This window comes from Amaranthus tricolor, chromosome 9 (assembly GCF_026212465.1).
Source record: "Amaranthus tricolor cultivar Red isolate AtriRed21 chromosome 9, ASM2621246v1, whole genome shotgun sequence".
NCBI classification, from domain to species: domain Eukaryota; kingdom Viridiplantae; phylum Streptophyta; class Magnoliopsida; order Caryophyllales; family Amaranthaceae; genus Amaranthus; species Amaranthus tricolor.
This window is the reverse complement of record NC_080055.1, coordinates 10,149,916-10,171,441: the sequence shown is the minus strand read 5'-3', so window position 1 is coordinate 10,171,441 and position 21,526 is coordinate 10,149,916. Positions and strand designations below refer to the sequence as shown.

At 28.8% G+C, this 21,526-nt stretch overlaps 2 protein-coding genes across 2 annotated transcripts; both read right to left on the bottom strand.

The window, feature by feature from the left end:
* Nucleotides 1-2,812: 2,812 nt before the first annotated feature.
* On the bottom strand, nt 2,813-5,868 carry LOC130823226 (uncharacterized). The gene is made up of 4 exons (XM_057687853.1): nt 5,854-5,868; nt 5,645-5,737; nt 4,499-5,199; nt 2,813-3,005 (listed from the first exon to the last, which is right to left on the bottom strand). The coding sequence occupies exons 1-4, from the start codon at nt 5,866-5,868 to the stop codon at nt 2,813-2,815; spliced, it is 1,002 nt and encodes a 333-aa protein (XP_057543836.1).
* A 13,641-nt stretch (nt 5,869-19,509) lies between these two features.
* On the bottom strand, nt 19,510-21,101 carry LOC130823130 (36.4 kDa proline-rich protein-like). Its single transcript, XM_057687750.1, has one exon. It carries the CDS (start codon nt 21,001-21,003, stop codon nt 19,762-19,764), a length of 1,242 nt encoding a protein of 413 aa, XP_057543733.1. The 5' UTR covers nt 21,004-21,101; the 3' UTR covers nt 19,510-19,761.
* Nucleotides 21,102-21,526: the final 425 nt, after the last annotated feature.

Sequence of the window (21,526 nt, the reverse complement as noted above, 5' to 3'; positions counted from 1 at the left end):
AATAAAAATTTAAAAATTTAATAGTTTTGTTTGTAAAATAAAGGATTCCAAAATTTAATTGAATGTATGAGGGAAAAAAGTGCGTTAATTACATGCTAAAAACCTATTTAAAAATAAATTATAGTAAGATTTTTAATCTTACTTAAAAATATGAAGTATTTTCCAATCACATTTTTTATCAATTTGATCAACAAACAAATTAAAAGCGTACAACCAAATATAAACTATTTTTCAAAGTAAAATCGTGAGACCAACTCTATTAGACTGATCCAATATACATTTACCGTCTTAAATAATCATTTACAATCTTAAATTGATCAATCATAGAAATAGGCTAATTATATCAGCTCTTCTTTTGATGAGACAAGCTGATTTTCCAAACTACCCATTTTACACTTGTAAAGGAAGCAGTTTTTTTAAAAAAAATTTTTTAGGCCGACCTAATTGAATTCGTCTCACACTAAAAGGGCCTTAATAAAAAATCGGTGCCCTCCTTATTATCTTTAAAGTAGTTTCTACGCTCTAGTCCATATATGCCTATCAAACCTTTATAAACAAAAGTAGACAACACTATATCTCTACGCAAAGACTAAAAATTCAAAACTAGAATAAGCAAAGATGAGTTTAAAGCTAATGTTAGACAAAAAGACAAATAAGTTGGTGTTTGGAGAAGCAAGCAAGGAAGTTGTTGATTAAACAAGGTAGAAGATGAACAAGAATACTCTAAAAAAGACTATAATGTGAGTCTTTAAGAAAAAATAAAAATGTAAGTATTAATGAGAAATTGTAAAGCTAACTACTTTATCATTGTAAATTACGGAGAATAAAATATAAATATAATCCCATAATTATTTTTTTTTTTTCTCTTAGCATCAAACACAAAAATAAAATTTTATACATACTTCACCAACAAATTTGTTGCTATATTTTACTTTTGAATGCTCTTTGTTGTAGTAATTTAATTATTAGTATCTTTACTTGTTAATAACAAAAAATATAAAAAATTTAAATTAATAAAATATATATTGAGATAAATCAATTAAGATTTCACTTGACTATAATTTAAAGTTAGATTGATGATTAGTGCTCAAATTGTCAACATATTAATTATTTGTAACAGACAAAGTGTACATATATGATTTTTGGATGTATTAATCAAGTATTAATTTTATTTTGTCAACTTCGCTCCCTTAAAATCTTGTCCAAGTTTGCCCACTGATTACTGCTAAATTCCTTCAAGAATTTGAATATGAAATGTGTTGGTTTTGAGAAGCAAGCAAGGTATTAATTTTTTTAAAAAAGGGTATGGATAGCCTATGCTACCTAAAGCAACAACATAGGTCCGTCTATGTTAGGGGTGTTTGGTTTTTAGCTTTTCGCTTATTTTTTGGGTTGACTTTTAGCTTGTTGGTTGGTCAAACAGCAAAAAAAAGTGTTTGATAAATGATTTTTAAAGTAGTTGAGAAGTTGACTTTTAAACCAAAATGAAAAAGCTGCTCCAACTAGCTTTTTTTTGTTGGTTTATGACATGCTAGTTCACTTTTTCTCTAATAAACAGGCAACAACAAATACTCAAATTTATCAAACATGTCCACAAACAGCTAGTATTTTCAACTAGCTTAAAAGCCAACAAAAACAGCTAACATATTCAAATGGTCAAACAAACCAACTAAAAAAACTAATAGCTAACAGCTAACGGCCAACGGCCAATTGTGAAACACCCCATAATTTCAAAATGATTGTAATTCAAGCATTTTTCATAGACCTGTTAAAATAATCGATTATGCTTGATCCAACTGATTATAATTTTTAAACTTATCATTATATAAAATAGCTAAAAAAATCACCATGTGATATTTTTTATTAGAACCAAAAATGAGTTTATGAGTTTATTTTATCTTATATAGATTAAAAAGGCTTTTCAAGTTCTAGTTATGAAAAATTTACTCAAATATTAAAAATTAACCAAAAAAAAAAAAAACTAAAAGGTTATAGCTTGAAGATATCTATGTAGAACTCAAAATTTTACCAAGTTTTGAAAAATGAGTCAAGTTGGTCGAGTCCGGCGGCGAAGGCACATGGGGGCCGCAAGGGGCTGACCCCCGCAACTCACACTCATGGTGCAAAGTGCGGCTTAGTTTTTTTAGTTTGGGTCTTTGACATTATTATTGTGTAATTTCTAGTATTGTTATATGATTAGTAGAAAATTAATGGTATAATGGTAAAGAAAATTTTGATATCCATAACCTCTTTAACTTTTATATCTGACTTTCCCTTTGGTTGGCTCTTGGTCTAGTCGAGTTCTATCAAGAATTATGGTTTGAGTTTAAAGCTGACAATTATATTCTTTCGTTTTTAGTTGTACCGAGTACAATTTCACATAAGTTGAGATAGTAGAAAAGATGGTGGAATTATTGTCTCTACTTATGATGTCAAAGTGTGGCTTAAAAAATAAAATAAGGTTTATATGCGAAAAACATCATTAATTTTGTTTAGTAGTTGAGGAATTTTTATTGTTTTACTTGTTTACATGAATTTAAGAGACAAATTGTGAGAATTAGTTTTTGTCTTAGTAAGCATGTACAACTTTCTCTATGTAAGGTTTTGGTTTGATTGTCGATGCTCCTCTCTCTATCCCTTCTAGATAAATAATTTTCTTAATAAGAAGGGAAAAATATAAGTAATAGATATTTTGAGATGGTCTTCAGGAGAACTTTTAACACAAATTGTTGTATGAGATGTTCTCACAATCGATCTTAAAATCTTTTAATACACTAAAGAGGTATTTAGATGAATTGGCTAGCTTGGCTCTCTAGGAAGGGCATTTGAATCCCTTAGGAGGAGCTTTACCACAATCAATCAAGACTTGAAGAGCAATAGGAAGAACAACGTGAAGGTTCAATAGGTTAGCTTTGATTGTAGTACAAAGACAAATTGCAGCATCCAAGCTAGAGAGGCTACCTAAGACAGGACAAAAAGCAGCCTTAAGACTACTTCCTAAGTTCCTACAACATGAGCAAGTCCTCTAATCACATCAGCACATCCTTTCAACTTCAATGTGTCTATTGGACATGTTGGTTGTGTAGATGGCAGCGTTGGTGTCGGAAATTCGCTCAAACAAGGTAGTTTTGGCACGTATGGTGGTGGCTGACAAGATGAGTGGGCAGAGGAGTCACAATAGGTGGTTTTGGTATGAAAGCAGGGGCGGATGTAATCTTATTCAATGCTATGAACTTACAGCATTTAACAAATTATATCTCTAAATATGCTAATAAGTGTACTGATTAAATCGGTTAAAAAATTATTGTGTGATAACATTGTCCCAAGATCAAGCCATACTGTATGATAATATTTTTCAAAAACAATACTTAATATATTGAGATCATTTGATTTTATTTTGAATTCATCTAAATATGTAGATTGGGCTATTTTAGGTGGTTTTGGTGTGTAAGGTGGGGGGAAGTTAAAAAGGTTGTCGTAAAGACTAGGAGGATGATTATTAAGAGTAGCAAATGTAGTTGAGTTTAGGGTTAGATAGTGATTTAAGCTTTGAAATTGGACCAATAATATGAGGTTATGACTTAATTAGAGTGGCAAATTAAGGCAGAAATTGATCTTTTATGTATTTGGTGAGAATTAATTAAAAACTCTATAATAAGAGTGTATTGAGTTGTCTAAAATTGACTCGATTAACTGAGACCGAGTATGACCCAACTCGATCTGATATAACTCGTTTATATACAAATTAAAATTAGATTGTCAAAACATTTACATATATTTAAGATCTGAAACTAATCTGATCCGAGATATTAAACCTGATACCCATCCGAACGGATACCCATAAGAGTGGACAAATTAACCTTACATCACTCAACCAACCTATGATTCTCTTTTGACTTATTAGAGTTACGCGTTGTTTAGTTCATCAAATATTATACTAAAAAACTTGTAAATTTTAAGTGTCACAACTAAAGAAAGTTTACATCATTGGCTAAATAAAAATGAAATGGCATTTGATATCAACCAATATCTCTACCATTAAAGTATCTTTGACTAATATTTATTTATAGTTAAATTGAGTAATTAGAGAATATGATATACTGCATAATATATAGTTGACAATTTCCAAAATTATAAAGTTAATTTATACATATTATTGTTGAAATTGAGTGTTTCTACTGCATAATATCTTTGGCTTTTTTTAATATCATATGTTTACTAGTATTGGACCCGTGCAATGCACGGATTTCTTAGCGTAATTATCTATCAAAAATAAGATTTTAAAAATAATGGGGCAAATATGTATTAATATAATTAAGTTCTGTTTTTTATTTAAAGTGTAATGATTAATATGTGACTAAAATTCTAAGAGAATAGAATATGAAAAATTATTCAAGTTAAATATTACATGAAAATTTAGTAATATAATAATAAAAAAAAACATTAACTGTGTGAAATGTAGCTAAATTATAAGTAACATTTAGAGGGTTTGAAATACCTTTTTGTAGACAACATTCTCTGTGCGATGACATACTTTACATCCTTATCACATATGAGAATTTTCAAATCTTTTCTGCTAATCACTCTAGACACTGCGACATAAAATTGTCCATGACTAAAAACTGGCTTAGGTAAGAACAAACCAACATGGGATAGTGACTGCCCTTGACTCTTATTAATCGTCATCGCAAAACACAAAGACAGAGGAAATTGTCTTCTTTGTAGAGCAACTGGGATATTAGAATTATCTGTCGGTGTGAGTGTAATCCTTGGAATGAATACCTTGTAACTAATGTTTGATTCGGATATAACAGTTGCTTGTAAAATTCGGTCACCAAGATGATCAACTAATAAATGTGTACCATTGCATAAGCTTGCTGGCTGATCCATATTTCTGAGCATCATAATTGGAGCACCAATTTTTAGCAGTAAATTATGATTTGGAACTCCAGATGCACGTATTGAGTTGAGAAATTCAATTGAAAATGCATCGTCATTGCCACCATAATTACCGTCGGATTTATCGATTTCATCTGAACTCAAGTACGTCCTCACCTCTCCTGGAAAAAGTGACAATACATGTTCGTTAACCTTATCAATAATCTCGTTTGTTGGTGCTAATATTGCCCTCTCTTTAAAGTACGAACTATCAGTTGAACCCTCATGAATTCCAAGATATATGCAATCAACAAATTGCAGCTATTGGATCAAATGCTTCTTTAATTAATAAATCTTCGGGTATATCAATAATAGCTTCTCCATCGTTAGGTCCTTCAATCTTTCCATCACTCAAAGGTTCCCGCAGTGTCATACTCGTACTCGCCACATTATGTGATAAAGATTGATATGGGGTCATAGTAAATTTTTAATTAAACCATATTTTAGACAATTATATTTAATAATAAATTAATTCACGATTCAAATTTAAATTGCACGTAAATAACTAACTAAATAATATTGGAATGACTGAGTTTTTGATTCGCTTAATTCGTATATACTCTTTTCTAATGGATCTTGCTAACTTTGACTTCTCCCGACTTTGCTCTACTGATAAGATTGAATTCTCTTAAAAAACCCAAAAAAAAAAATTCAACTTCGGACTTAAACATAAATCTTTAGAAAATATGCAGAGTAAATAACCAACCATTGGTCGTATTTGGATTGACTTATCGTGTGTTCGTTTGCTTACATGGTTTCCCACTTCGATGTTTAGGTGGATTTGGATAATCCATTCGAACTAAAAGTTTGATATTTCATTTCATATAAATATAAAAATAACAAATAAATAAATAATATATATAAAAGTAATTACACAATTTGATAAAGTGAGACATTTAAATTTCAAATACATACCATTAGTAACGTCATTAAATAGCATGTGTGGTGTCATACTCATGCTCATTCCTCAATGCGGCGACTGTTAATTTAAAATATCAATGCATTTTATATTAAGAAATATTTTTAAATGATTAGAATTAATCAACAATTCATTTAATTTACATAATACATCTTAAGTAAATAAACTATCTATTAGTCTTATTTGGACCATCCATACCAATTTTAAGTTTGATATTTCATATAAACATAAATAAAATAAATAATAATACTTAAATTAAATATTACGCAATCTAATATAATAAAACACTTAAATATAAAAAAAAAAAAAAACATTTGTGACATCATTAAAAAGTGTACTTGATATAATATTTATGCTCGATCCACTGTGCAACGACAATTGATTTATAGTATTGATAAGTTTTTAATTAGAGCATGATTCATATATAATTATAATTAAACAACTATTCTTTTATTTTTCAAAATTTAAATACATTTTAAATATGAATGACTAACCAACTAACGTGGGTATAAATATTTTTTTCAGACGTTTGTTTTGTAAATACTCTTTTCTAATAAATCTTCGTCATTATTGAATTATCTGACAAAACCGAATACAACAAATTACTTTGTTGTTAAACAAAAAAATTCACACATTAAAATGTATAAATAATAAACTCACCATCATTCGTATCTGGACTTAATTGTTGTGTGTTGTTTTATTTATATGGTTTTTCTTTACGACGTTTAAACCTTTAAATTGGAATAATTCTTTTAAAAGAAATATATACATATAATGATATTTTTAAAAAAGTAAGTCAAATAGTATATATATGATACAAAGTAAGTAACACATAAAAAAAAAAAGGCTGAAAATTTAATATGTCTAAGAGATTATTATTATAAAGTACTATAATACATTAGTGTTGGTATTTAAAGGAGACCTCAACCAAACTAAAGGTAGTATGAGTAAATATTCCTCGTGCCAATTCTTATGAATGGTATGTGTGACTTGAGTGCACAAATTAAAGTGTGTATTCATGTGTGTGACTCTTGGTTGTGAAATGCAAATGGATGTAGTTATGTGGTGAGTATTCATGATGAATTATGGGTGTTAATGAAGATTAATGAAGAAGAAGAAGGGACTTGATTTATGGTAGCTCGATCAGAATTCTGACAGAAGGATTAGAAAGGTCGCTCGACCTACCCGCTCGACCGAGCGAGTCATTTTGGTAGGTCGAGCGGTCAGACAGAATGCTCCAGAATGCTGCTGATTCTCGCTCGACCGAGCGAGCTTCCTGTTTCGGTCGAGCGGATGTTATGACGTGCATGGGATGCTAGTTTTCGACCTTTCAAGTTCTTGGAGTTATTTCATATTATTCATTACTCAATATTAACTATGTATTCAAGTGAGCTATTGATATTCTAGTATCTAGTACTATATATAGGGCTCGCATACTCACACTTAAAACACATCAAACACAACCCCTAAGCCAAACACATAGCCTTTTGTTTTTATCTCTTACTCAATTGTAATTCTTCTTTGAGAAGTGTTGTTTATACTCATTCTTGATATAATATAAACAGAAACTACACACCACGGAGGACGTAGCCATCATTGGGTGAACCTCCTTAAATCCTTGTTTCTCTTTTGTTTAGTTTACATTGTCAAACGTTGTTTTGTTCATTGTTGTTTGTATCGTTCTTAGCATCGTAACGGTTTCGTGCCAATAATTATTTTGTGTTTGAACATTAAAAAAAATATAAAATTACATAACATATTTTAAAGTCTTTACTATCATTTTAAACTTTCCTTTAAATTAATTTCTTAACATGATATCAAAAGCCATCTTAATAATAGATAACGGGTACTAATCTTAAACACCTATCATTTAAAGTTAGCGTCATATATTAATCGAGTTGGTTACTTGACAAAAATATCACAGAAAAAGTATGGTAGCATAAATTGTTTATTATCAAGTACACTTATCTTATTGTTCAAAAAATAAGAAATCAAATGAATTTATTTAACAGTTTATTTAAATTGTAAATAATTATTTTAATAGAGTAAATAATTATTTAACCGTTTTATCATCAAATGGATACATACAATTACCCCATCTGTATAATTAATCATTTTAAAATTATAAATAATTATTTTAATAGAATAAATTATAGACGGATCAACTCAATAAAAATAGTCTTATCAAAACCTCGTCTATTTTAAGAATTTGTGTTAGAACAAAACGAATTGAAAAATGTTTACCTGCATATGTATTGCGTACTGGAAAGTCAGGTGATGTCATGTGAGCCAAGATATCACAAAGGCACAAAAGCTATACCTGCATTTGAAAATATTTATTCATCTCACCGTTAAAATGAAAGGAATAATATGTTAGAATTAATATGCGGAAGTTGCAGTGGATTATTGATTTTAATTAATAAATATTGAAGATGCTAGTATGAAAAATAAAGAGGAGAGTTGATGGCTTTTGTGAAAAAAAGTTTTTTGTATTATATGGCTTGGTTACAAATGAGAGCATGCAACACATATATATAGTGCTTCTAGTTGGTGCTTTCACCATCATTATGTTTCTAGTCTTTTCTACAACTTGTAGATAGTTCTAGACTATTAGCTTTAGGGTATTAGTCTAGATAGTTCTAAGATATCATAGAATTTTTTTACTTACTTCTTGATACATTACTCCCTAGATTTTTCTAGATTACATTATTTAACATAATATACACCGTAGATCTACTGTCATAGACTTATCATAGTTTTATCATCAAATGGATACATATAATTCTCCATAAGACTTGCTTCTCATAAGTTAAAGTGTTTCGAGTCATGTAATTATATTAAAAAATATCTTACTAAAAAATATCATTTTTAAAAATAACGAAATGAACACTTGGAATTTTTCCTTACACTCACAAAAGTGTACTACATGATATTCCATGCTAAAACAAAATTGATTTTCAAAATAAAATTTCAAATCACGCTTTATTCTTATTATATTAAAAAAACATCAAACTTCACCAAATTAACATTGGGTTCAATATCAAATTTTATTAAAAATTTTTTGTTTGTTATGAGAAATTAAAAGTCACTTATCATGTTTTAACGTTATGAAACTTCACCAAATTAACGCCTACTTTGCCAATAGTGTCCATAAGGACACAAGGTATGAGCTTAATCCCTAATTTTTAAAACAAAAAAAAAAATTAATGAATTAAGATGTGTAGAATGTATAGAAAAACATATGGTTGATGATTTTGGTTTTTTTTTTTTTTGTAGTATATTTATTTTGTAGTAGTAAATAAAACTTTTAATCAAATTTACTTATATTTAGACAATAACAATATAATAAATCTAAATTACCTAAACAATGAATATATTATACCTACTTGCATGATTTATAAACAAAAGATTGTATTATAAATGGGAAGAAATAAACCATAATTAATGTAAGTATAATAAACTTTTTAATTCTATTAATATGTCTATTATTATAGAAACGTTCTATTTAAGAATTATGTCAACACTCTAAGGAATCTTCTAAGTAATCCTTTTATATTCGAAATATTGTCATTAAATTAGTGAAAAATTTTCAAAATATATAAAAACATTAATATGCAAATAGAGATTTTTCTCCGAATAAAATCGTTAATGAATATAATTTATTGCCTATTAATAATTAATGAAAGTTAGTTATAGATATTAATATTTATATATATGAATAATTAATGAAAGTTATTCATTGGTATTTTATGCAAGTTTTTATTCTGATTTGATAATGATTACAATTTAACTAAGATGACTTTTGTAGTAGTTAACTTATATTAAAAGGTTTTATTAATTTCTAAAACTAATTCATATATAAAATTATGCTAAACTACATATTTTGTTGAAATATTATTATTATGCACAAAAATGAATTATAGTTAATGGAATATATTGTGAAGGACTTCTGAAACATTCAAATTATTCAATTCCATAATGCATCTGGAAACTCGGTCTGCAAATACCAAAATAATAGTTAATAATGGTAATTATATTTTGGCTACATGAATTCATCTAAAAAAAAGTGCTTGAAAAATCTTATCATGCTTAGTTAATAATTTGTATAATATATATGTGGATGCTAAAAAAAGTTCAAAAAGAACTTATGTTAGAGTAAAAATATCTAAGGTCAAAAACATAAAATAAGAATCAGGAATAAATCAAATTTAGTTTAGAATAAATAACTAACATAAAAACGTGGACGAGACGGTCTCATTATTAGACTGTCAATTTGGGCCGGTCAGTATGCGCATTTAACAACATTTCAATTTACTGGGCATTTATCTTTTTTGACCTTAATCATCATGGTAACATACCCAGTGTATTCCGCTCATCGAAAATTATGTTCAGGGTCTGGGGTTGGAAGAACTACGGCAGTTCATACCCAAAGAGGAGAGTGCGGTCAAAGAGTCCTTCGGCTTGAGAAAGGTCTTCAAAGCGGTGAAACTTGCAACTTGCAAATAGAACATGTACAAATACCTAAAAATAAAGATAAAAGTAAAGGAGGTAAGAAGCCGTAATTAAAGGCAATGAACAATAACAAACGATGGGTAAAAGGGACGGGTTTAGTAAACTAAGATGTAAATAAGGTGTCGCCAACTACCCCTATCCCTAATTAGGTATTTGAAGATGTGAAGCTTATGCATGTCACTTTTAAGCTGTTTTTCCCCACGTTCTAGGTTTTCCTCGACTTCTCTTGCTCTATTATGATGCATTCGATCCTTCTTATTGGGGTGTTATGTGTCTTTCTCTGCAATGTCTAAACCATCTCAATCTGTTATCCCGCATTTTAGTGGAAAGAGGTGCAACCCCTAACTTCTCCTTGAAAACCTGGTCAAAAGTGATGTCTTTAAGATCAAAATTGAAAAATGCCTAGAAAATAAAAAAATACTCAAGTTGTTTCACGTGCGAATTAGGCCGGCTTCAATTGATGGTCTCGTTATGAGGTCATCTCGTTCAAGACCAACTAAATAAATAAACTTATCAAAAATAACTTATATTCAGAAAAAACAGCAAGACAAACTTTAGTGTTTTGGCTTCACGTTAATGTTTAAATATGTTATAGAAAAGCAAGAATTATATAATGTCTCACTTAAAATAAGTATTATATTTTCTAAATATAGTTAAGGCGGCTATGAATTCGACTTTCATCTAGCATACTCTTCTCATCATACCTTGAAATAAAAAATGATTTAGAACTGCAAGAAGGAGAGTTGTTGAAATATAGTGACTCGAACAGAGGAAGCTCCGCGGGGCGTGGAGAATCTGTTGTCCCAGTCCGCGGGAGCGGAGTGCGTTCTGTCTTTATTTCGCGGCTCATGTAGTTTACATGACTCGCGTAATGACGGTTTCTTAGCATGTTTTTGGCCGGTTACTCTTAGTCTTTGACGGTTTCTTTTGTATTTTCTTAACCCTAATTTCTTTTTATTATGAGGTATACTATATAAAGGCCCCATGTAATTAGAATTAGGACATGATGCAATGCAAAACACAAAGTGAGGAAAACTAAGAGAGAAAAAGCTTGGAGAGCCATTGTTGTGGTTTCTCGTATTCATCTTGTAGTGAAAAGTTTATTTACGGTGCCGGTGGATGTAGCTATCACGTTGATAGTGAACCACGTTAATTTCTCAGTGTGATTTTCTTTATTGTTTGTTTGAATCTTTATTGTTTCATTATTGTTTTCGATCTTTGGTTCCGCTGTCGCACAGTGATACATGTATAATACGTAACAGTTAAAATATAAGTTGAATAATAAACATGTTTATAATTTTGCGTTTTCAAGTTAGTTGTTGATGATACAAAAGTGGATTAAAATTTTTTTTAAAGAAAAGCCGTAGAAAAATTAGTTTAAGGTATAATATAAAATTACACTTGGCTATGTAAAAGTAATTTCTTTGGTTACATGGTAGGTTTAGGGAAGAAAAACGCTACGTGAGATTCAATTTGAGAATTTGCGTATAGAAAGCGATATTTACTCAAATTGAGACAAGCAACTCGGTCGAAGTAAAATAAATTTATAGACATCAATTAAATCCTTAAAATTAGTGGGAGTACTATAAGCTGGCTTAGTAGTTGATAAATTTCTCCTTCACTTTTGTGACAGGGGTATAATTTTGATCATTAAGAAGTCGCTTAGATTAAGAGTAAATATTTAAAGTAGTAAGAAAAAGTCAAACTAGTGTATCTAAGGTAATTAAAGATGCAAATGAAGTCATTGAAATAATTTTATTAGAGATATAATAGGAGTAAATTAAAAAAGATGACTAGAAAGAGTTTGATTTCACTCATTAAGTGGTAAAGAATCCTTCCATCTCCTCCTATGGTAAATTTATACCCAAAATAACGGAGTTTATTGCTATTGCCTCTATTTTTCATTACCTTCTAATTTATCCTTTCACCTCTCTAACAATTAAGTTCCTTTAATCATCTACCTAAGAAACTTTAAATTCCTACTTTGACTTTTATATCTCTTTAAATATTTGCAATCAATTTAAGCGACCAATATAGTTTTCCTCTCTTCTCCCTGTTGGTAATTCTCCATTTTTATTTCAAATAAAAAAAGAAAAGTGGTTTCTTTAATTGATTTAAAGTAATATGAATAATTGTAATAATTGATAAATCTCTAATGCACTGAAGATATACAACTTAGGTTTTAAAATTTTGATTGAAGAAATCAAAATATTGAAATACATGTTTATTTTTATTTACCCCTTTATTTTCTTGTCATAATTATAAAAGGTTTTGAGCATTTTCAGTATATTTGATAGCACAAGACTCGAAAAATTAGAGGTCTTAATATTAAATTACTTACGATATGTTAAGGTTTTAAATATACAAAATTGTTAAAAAAATATTATAATTTAAAAATTACACAGATCCTTTATTGAATTTGTCAATTTTACTTCATCCTATCTATAAATATTTTTTCATATTAGATGTTCTTATACTATACAATTATTAGAACACATAGTAATTTTTTTGAGATTTCCATAAAAGGAGGGAGGGAGGGGTTTGTTAGTTTGATGAACTTAGGCAATTTGCTGTAAAGTTTTATTGTGCGTAGACAATATAATATTTGCTTTGTATTTCAGCTACATAATTCTACCTAAGATTAATATCTAATAATTTAATAGTTGTTTTGTATTTCTATTTACTTCCAGCATATTTAGTGATTTGAACCATTACAGCCCTATCTCTTCCTCCCATATCGGGTATATTGGAAGCAAGTACATATTAAAGATGAGATTATTAAAAAATAATTGATAGGTGAAATTATTCCTAGAATCATAGTGGATGAGTTAAAGATTAAATTATCCTAACAATTTTTCATTTAATTATACTTGCAACTGATAGTGATTTTTCCCATATATTATGTTACAGTCAGTTGCAAATATTTCATTATACAAATATTAGCATGGACCAACATTTACACTCCTCTCCACTCGACTCTAATACTCACCCCCTCCACTTCACTCCACTCTACTCTTATACTTTTACACTCCACTTTTAAAAAATTTGAAAAAATTAAAAATTTAAAATTTAAAAATTTAAACATTTTAAAAATTAAATTTAATAAAAATTAAAAATTAAAATTAAAATTAAAAATTTAAAAAATTAAATTAAATTATTTTTTTCAAAAAGGTTTTTTTTTTCCAGTTCTTTTGAATATGTAATAAAGAGTGAAAAGAAGTAGGAATTCACACAAGAGTTTCATATTATTTTAATTTACATAAATATGTTTAATTAATAATCATTTACAAGAGAATTAAATGTTGTCATATTGAAATTACAAATGCCATCTATCTCAAACAAATATCTAAAATCGAATCTCAGCTAACTGTGACTTTCCCTCCTACTATAATGAAAAGATAATCATCCACAAAAAGTCCTTAGACAGCCACGACCACTTGACAAGGTTACGTCTTAATCTAGTGAAGCATTATTCAAGAATGTACTTAGAGTTTTGAACTGAAGTTTGATACATTTATTTAACTAGATTGTACTCGTGCGATGCTCAATTTTTAATAATTGTATGACATATAAATTTTTACATTAAATTTATATTTCATTTCAATCTGAACATTTGTATATATTACGTACATTGTATGATATTTTGCATTGTGTGCATTGGTAATAATGAAAATTTAGTTCATGACAAATAAATCACAACAAAGGACAAAAAAAATTGATGTTTTAATCACCTCAAAAGATCAAATAATTCACATTTAATAAATGAAGTTGAAAAGATTTTATAAACAATTGAAAAAAAATAAAATGAAATATATGATTATCTAATACATTAAATAATGTGATCTGAAAAGTAAAAATAATAATTAGATTGTAGTAAGATAAAGATATAAAAATCATACAATCTAATAGATAGACTTAAAATTCTATATGGCATTCTTATAAAAATTTGCCATACAATTTCACAAAAAGACTGTAAAATTTTACATGTCATTCTTTTAAAAATTTTCCATATGAAATAAATCTTTCCAAACGTATTAAAGTATGGTACATCGCTATTAAATATGTTATTTTAAATATTTCTTGGAACATATATTTGCTTTTTTATATTGAAGTATTTGCTAATTAATAAAATTTATTCATTAAAATTTTAATATTGACATGTACATATTTATAGTTAGAAAAATGTAATGCATTCGATACATATAACTAAACGTATCATGCATACTGTATTGAGTTAAAAAAATGACATATAGTGCAATTCATTTGATATTGATATGTACATATTCATTGTTCAATTAGGTTTATTCAAGATTAAATTCATACATGTGTTTGTCAATTACGTTGTTATTTTCTTTTTATCTCACTTTTAGTAAGTGGATAAAAGAAATGTGTAACTATATAAACCATCAAATTATAATGCTAACAGTGTTTTGTTTTAGTATAGTTATAGATTATAGATAGATTGATTATTTTTATTGTTAATTTCATTAAATTATACTTACCTAGGTTTGAAATTAAAAATGTTAATATTATTTTATGTTAATTTCATTACATTATACTTACCTAGTTTTGAAAACAAAAATGTTAATCCGCTATATAATTCCATAAATTGATAGTTGTTTTTCGATTTCTAGTTTTTGGATAGTTTCAAAAATTTGATATTAAAAGTTGTTTTCGATTGTCAAATAATTGAAGTCGATTGTCAAACGAGTGAACCATTGTGTTTTTAACTTGATTCCAACCCTAACCGATACAGATATAAAGACTAATTAAATATAAAAAAAATCAAATAAAGTTCAACAATTAATATAGTTTAAATTCAAACTAAAGTCTGCAATTTGTGTCAGAGTCTGATCCAAATTAATAATAAAAGAACTTAACAAAGATCAAAAATAAAAAATGCAAAATAAAGAAAACAATACAAAATCTGGGAGGTGGGGAAATGCTTAATATCAATCTAATATTAGACTTTAAAACCCCACTTTATGAATAATGAAATAAATATTATTGCTTTAGAGTTGTAATTACAAACTATAATTCGACTCCACAAGAAGAATCCCTCCTTAGAATGTTTATGAGAAGAAAGTAGATAAATCTCAAAAACCTCTCACTAAACCCTAAGAATTTGAATGTGGCACTCAACTCAATTCTCAGTAGCTATAGATCAAATGATCTTACATTGCATGTTCAAGAGATATGTACAAGAGCCTCATACAGGCTTTGAAACCAGAAGAGAAGATAAAAGAATGCTGACGAACTGATTTGAACATATCGGCTTATTGCATTAAAATAAAATATTTCGAACATTCACTCGACCAGGTCCAACGACTTTAAAATGGTCGAGCGATAGATCATAATAGAATCATAAATTAGCACCATTCAATGACAACAATTATTTAACATCTCAAAATCCAAACCTCATACATCAACCTCCGTACACACACTTGGAATTATGGGGTCAACAAAACATACTTACCCTTCACTACTTACCCTTCTTAATGGACCCCACACCATTCTTAATAACCGTGCCCAAGCAAATGGGACATCTATAATGATTCGGAGGGAGTATTATATTATACTAATATTAAAATTAAAGATTGACTTAAAACTACAACCATACAATCTACTAAAACGAACGAAAAATTTTAGGTGTCATTCTCATAGAGCTTGACAAAGATCGAATATTTTTATTGGTTGATGTTGGCTTACATGCCAAATAAAATTAATCATTATGTCATTTTTAGCTATTCTAAAAATTAATTAAATTGAGTTTTTATCATTTTTTAAAACAAAAAAAACTGAATGACTATAGTTTAGATTGATCTATATTAGATAAATTATTAATTTGAATTTGTTATATACTTTAAATTTACCATCTTTATAAAGTAAATAATTTAAATATTTATATAATACTAATCAACTAGAAAATTTTGTTGTATAGTTTGATATAATAAGGTGAAAAATAACAAGAGTTATACTTTATTAAAATTAATTTACCTAATATAAAAAACATATGGTTAAATTAATTTGAATAATAAAATTGAACTTTTAAATCATATCATATAATCTATTAAAAATAAATAGTTAAATTAATTTGAATATTGCATATATATTTTCATATTAACAATTGCGTATATTGCACGAGTTTTTATACTACTAGAGAATTAAAAAAATAGCATGTCTTTGATTCATATTTAATATAATTGAGTAATTAATTTGTGCATGTGTTGGATTGATATTAATAAATGTTTATTGAATATTTGTGCATGTCCTTTATCGACATGGTATCTTATCAAGTATCAACTTAACGCGTTCGTGAGTAGAATTTAGCAGAAAACAGCCATTGACTCAACTCAATCCTACTATTTGCGTTCTTGGGACGTTGTAAATTGTAATTAATGTTTGCACTCAATAATTACACAACAATACAAAGATCAAGTTACAAGTCACATAAATATTATTTGAGGATGAGATTTAATCATATATATTACTCCCTCCGTTCTTTTTTGATCTTCCACATTATTATAACGGGTAGTTTCAAAAGTTTTTCCACTTAGAATACTTTCTATTTTTAGAAAGTTTTTATCCCACTTTTACCCCTTAAAACCCCCATTTTCTTTTAATGTACCTCTTTTCTTTTATTTATAATTATTTTTTCTCTCATATTTTCAATACAATCATTACTTCACACTATTATTTAATTAAAATAATACCCACTACAACCTCATACTTCCAATACAATCATTACTTCACACTACTATTTAATTAAAATAATACCCACTATAACCCAAAGATTCTATCTTCCTTAATATGTGTGAAAAACCCAAAGTGAAAGATCAAAAAAGAACGGATAGAGTATTAGATTTATTATGAGCATCAATAAAAAAAAAAAAGTAAGTGACTATTGACAAGTTTACAATACGATAGCGACAAACAACCTTCTATTACAAATTCTATTGTTGTATTAACGATGATCTGATGACAAAACCAACATTACACTGCTTATTTTTTAAAAAAGAAAAAAAAATTACAGACTAACAGGAAAATTCGACTTGTCGCTATTTTAGCCAAGGAGTGGCTATAAAATTGATGCACTTGCTAATAAGCTGACATTTAGAATTTTTCAACAATGTAAATCTATTTATCAGAGCTTTAATAACTTGATGTTTAAAATTTATGAATCTTTTATTAAATTGTATGATTGTATGATATGGTATGATACGATCCAAATTCTAAATAATAAATCAACATCAATTTATATATGTTTTCATTGATATCAATTAATTTATTATTCATAAGAAAATACAGATATTTTCCATCATGAATATATATATATATATATATATATATATATATATATATATATATATATATATATATATATATATATATATTCTAATATAATATTCAATGATATATAAACACAAAAATATATATATCACATTAATAAATCAGTTTAGTTTATATATAAGCGAATAGTTATGAATAGATTAACAATAGTCCATGCATTTGAACGAAAAATTAAAATGATATTTTCTCCTATTAATAAAAAAACATTTAAAAGTTTTGTGTGAATTGTAATCGATAGGATAATCTCTAACCGGCAAACATGACAATCGATTAGTAAGGGCAAAGTGGGCTATCGTCTAAGCTCTAAATTTTTTGGGCTAAAAAAATATTTTTTCATATACAAAGTTGATATTAACTTGAATTAAATTTACAAAATAGTTAAAATTTCCACAATATAAAATAAAAGAAATATTATATAATTTATTACACATTAAGTTTTAAGGAGTTGTTTTTATTTTTCAATCTAGGACCAAAAATAAACGACTACGGCGACAAACGAAATAACTATAAAATGTTTTCATTATATACCAACAAAAAATAAGACAAATAACAAACATCGCAAAATACAATATTTCCAAAAATTATATACAAATAGAGACCAGAATTAGAAGAAATGATAGAAACATTGATACAATGATAGCCACTATTAGAGAGGATGTCTCCAATTTCGCACTCAAGGTCGTTCCTGACCATAGGTAAGAAAGACATTTATCTAGGGCTTATAGTTAGAAAGAGCTCTAAAATCTAAAAATTCTTGTTAATGAAGTATACAATTAAAAATTTGCAATTTAAAATTTTTTTTTATCAATTAAAATGTATATGTTACACACACACACACACATATATATATATATATATATATATATATATATATATATATATATATATATATATATATATATATATAAAAGGATAACTATAATATATAAGATCCGTCTCTATTATTTTCAAATACCCGTTAACATTTAAAATTAATCCTTCATAGAGAGGGTTTATTTCTTTTATTTGCATAGGGCCCATAAAATGCCAGAAACAATCGCACCAATTTTTTTAGTTTGTGTCTTAGTTACTACTCTTATTTTTTTTTACAATGGTCGTATTGTTCTTGTAACATCTACATATTCATCCTCTTATCATTATTACTCATTTCTATTATTCACTATTTTTATCTTAATTTACAACTTAATTCCTCGGTCTACTAAAATTTTCACCCAAAAAACAATAGGTGTATTTGGATGTTGGCTTTTACATTGACCTTTTGGTTGACTTTTGGCTTTTAGTTTGTTGGTTGGTTAAACGGGCAAAAGAAGTTTTCAATAAATGGTTTTTAAGCCAAAATAAAAAAATAAAAATACTCCAATTAGCTTTTTTTGTTGGGTTTTCGCTTATTGACCCACTTTTTCTCTAGTAAACAGCCAACAATCAATACTTAAATTTACCAAAAATCTCTAAAAAAAACTGAGTTTTTTAGCTAACTTAATAGCCAACAAAAACAATCAACATTTTAAGTTTCTCAAACAAGCCAATTAAAAAGCCAACAATCAACTGCCAATATCCAATTACTATACACCCCATAATGTAACGTTAAATGATGGAAAGAAATTGGGAGTATTGAGGAGTAAAATTTCATGTGATGCTAGATTCTCCATAAATAACGTTCACAATCATCTTGTTCAATCATACATCAAAGTACCTAAACCTAGCTAGGCAACAAACTACAAATGACCTTACATTTTTACGTAGACGATTCAATCATACAAGCTTCACATTAACTATTAGATTCCTTCACGTGAATAAAAATAGTATCAATCCATACTTCATCAACTCAAATAATAATACATACTACACTTTCTTGAAAAAGTTTACAATTCTACTAACTATTAGTACAAATAGCAAATTCATTTCATTCACTACAATTTTTAACACTTTGAAAAAACACATAAATTCATATATAATTAAAAATAAAAAGAGGGTTTTTTTTGAAAAACTTTAAACATACTTTATCGATGTTATTAAGTGACTCCCGCTGGTCGAGATTTACACTAAGCGGGACAATGGAAACCAGAAGGAGGAGTTTTTCCACAATCAATTAATACTTGAAGAGCAATAGGAAGAATGATATCAATGTTAAGAAGCTTGGCTTTGATTGTTGTACAAAGACAAACAGCAGCATCTAAGTTCAAAAGACCATCTAAGACAGGACAACAAGCATCCTTAGCACCACTTCCTATTCCAGAGTGTATAAGTCCACCTAACACATCAACACATGCATTTAACTTTAATGCATCAATTGGGCATGTTGGCTGTGCTGTTGATGGCGGCGTTGGTGATGGTGGTGGTGGACATGGTGTTTCGGGTGTTGGTGGGGTTGTTATTGGTGGTGCCGGTACGTAAGGTGGGACCACAACAGGTGGAGTTGGTGAGTGTGGTGGGGTTACTGGTGGAGTTATTGGAGTAGGTGGGGTCACAACAGGTGGGCTTGGTGTGTAGGGTGGACTATATGGTGGGCTCACAACAGGTGGTTTTGGAGTGTAGGGAGGGCTGTAAGGTGGGGTCACTACTGGTGGTTTTGGTGTGTAGGGTGGACTGTAAGGTGGGCTCACAACAGGGGGTTTAGGCGTGTAGGGTGGGCTTACAACTGGTGGTTTTGGGGTATAGGGTGGGCTTACAACTGGTGGTTTTGGGGTGTAAGGTGGGCTCACAATTGGTGGTTTTGGGGTGTATGGTGGGCTTACAACTGGTGGTTTAGGAGTGTAGGGTGGGCTATATGGTGGGCTAACAACTGGTGGTTTTGGAGTATACGGTGGGCTTACAACTGGTGGTTTTGGGGTGTAAGGTGGGCTCACAATTGGTGGTTTTGGGGTGTATGGTGGGCTTACAACAGGAGGTTTTGGTGTATAGGGTGGACTGTATGGTGGGGTTACAACTGGTGGTTTAGGAGGTTTGTAAGGATGAGGTGGTTTTGTGACAGGTGGTTTTGGAGGTTTGTAAGGATGAGGTGGTTTTATGACAGGTGGTTTTGGAGGTTTGTAAGGGTGAGGTGGTTTTACAAAGGGTGGTTGAGGGTGAGATGGTTTGACAATAGGTTTATGTGGGTGAGAAGGTGGTTTGACGACGGGCGAATACGGTGGCTTTGTGTGTGGAGGAGACTGTGGTGGAGGACAAGGCACAACTGGTGGTTCAGGAGGAGGAATGTAAGTGCAAGTAGGGCAAGCCAAAGAAGTGAAAAGGGTGCCAAAGTTAAGAAGAATAATAAGAAGTTTAACCAATGGAAAACTCCCCATTTTGTAGGGAATGTGACTTAAAACCACTTAAATGAGTGAAAGAAGTGAAGAGCATAACAAGGCTTCTTATAGGGAAAAGCTAACGTGAAATTTGGAGTCACAAGCCAAGAATGAATAATCATATCAAAAAAAGTTAGCCTCTATTGATGGATTATTGCAAGTACATGGTATAATTTACTCATGTGGATGGTTTTTTAAGTTAAAATAATTTACAATTAATTATAAGTCGAAATTAATGTAAATTCTAGATATATTTTTTTAAAAGTGATACTCCTTCCTATTTATTATTATTGTCTTATTTGTTTTTTTAAATACTATTAATCGATTATTCTTAATTTGTATTTTATTATTAATCTATAAATTAAAATATAGAAAAGTGCAATCTTGTTTAAATCGTTTTAATGTAAATTATATTAATATAAACTTGTTATAATATTTACTCAAACTCAAGTAGCGATATTAAAGATGGAAATAAAGCTTTGGCAAACGTGTCAAAATTAAATGAGACAATAATAGTAAATAA

What these genes read in the sequence shown, in the direction of transcription:
- LOC130823226 (XM_057687853.1), bottom strand. An exon ending in CAATCCAAATACGACCAATG is followed by an intron (nt 5,200 to 5,644) that starts GTTGGTTATTTA and finishes TTGATCCAATAG; the next exon opens with CTGCAATTTGTTGATTGCAT. An exon ending in AGAATGTTGTCTACAAAAAG is followed by an intron (nt 3,006 to 4,498) that starts GTATTTCAAACC and finishes CTCATGTTGTAG; the next exon opens with GAACTTAGGAAGTAGTCTTA.
- LOC130823130 (XM_057687750.1), bottom strand. Translation starts at nt 21,003, where the DNA reads ATGGGGAGTTTTCCATTGGTTAAACTTCTTATTATTCTTCTTAACTTT.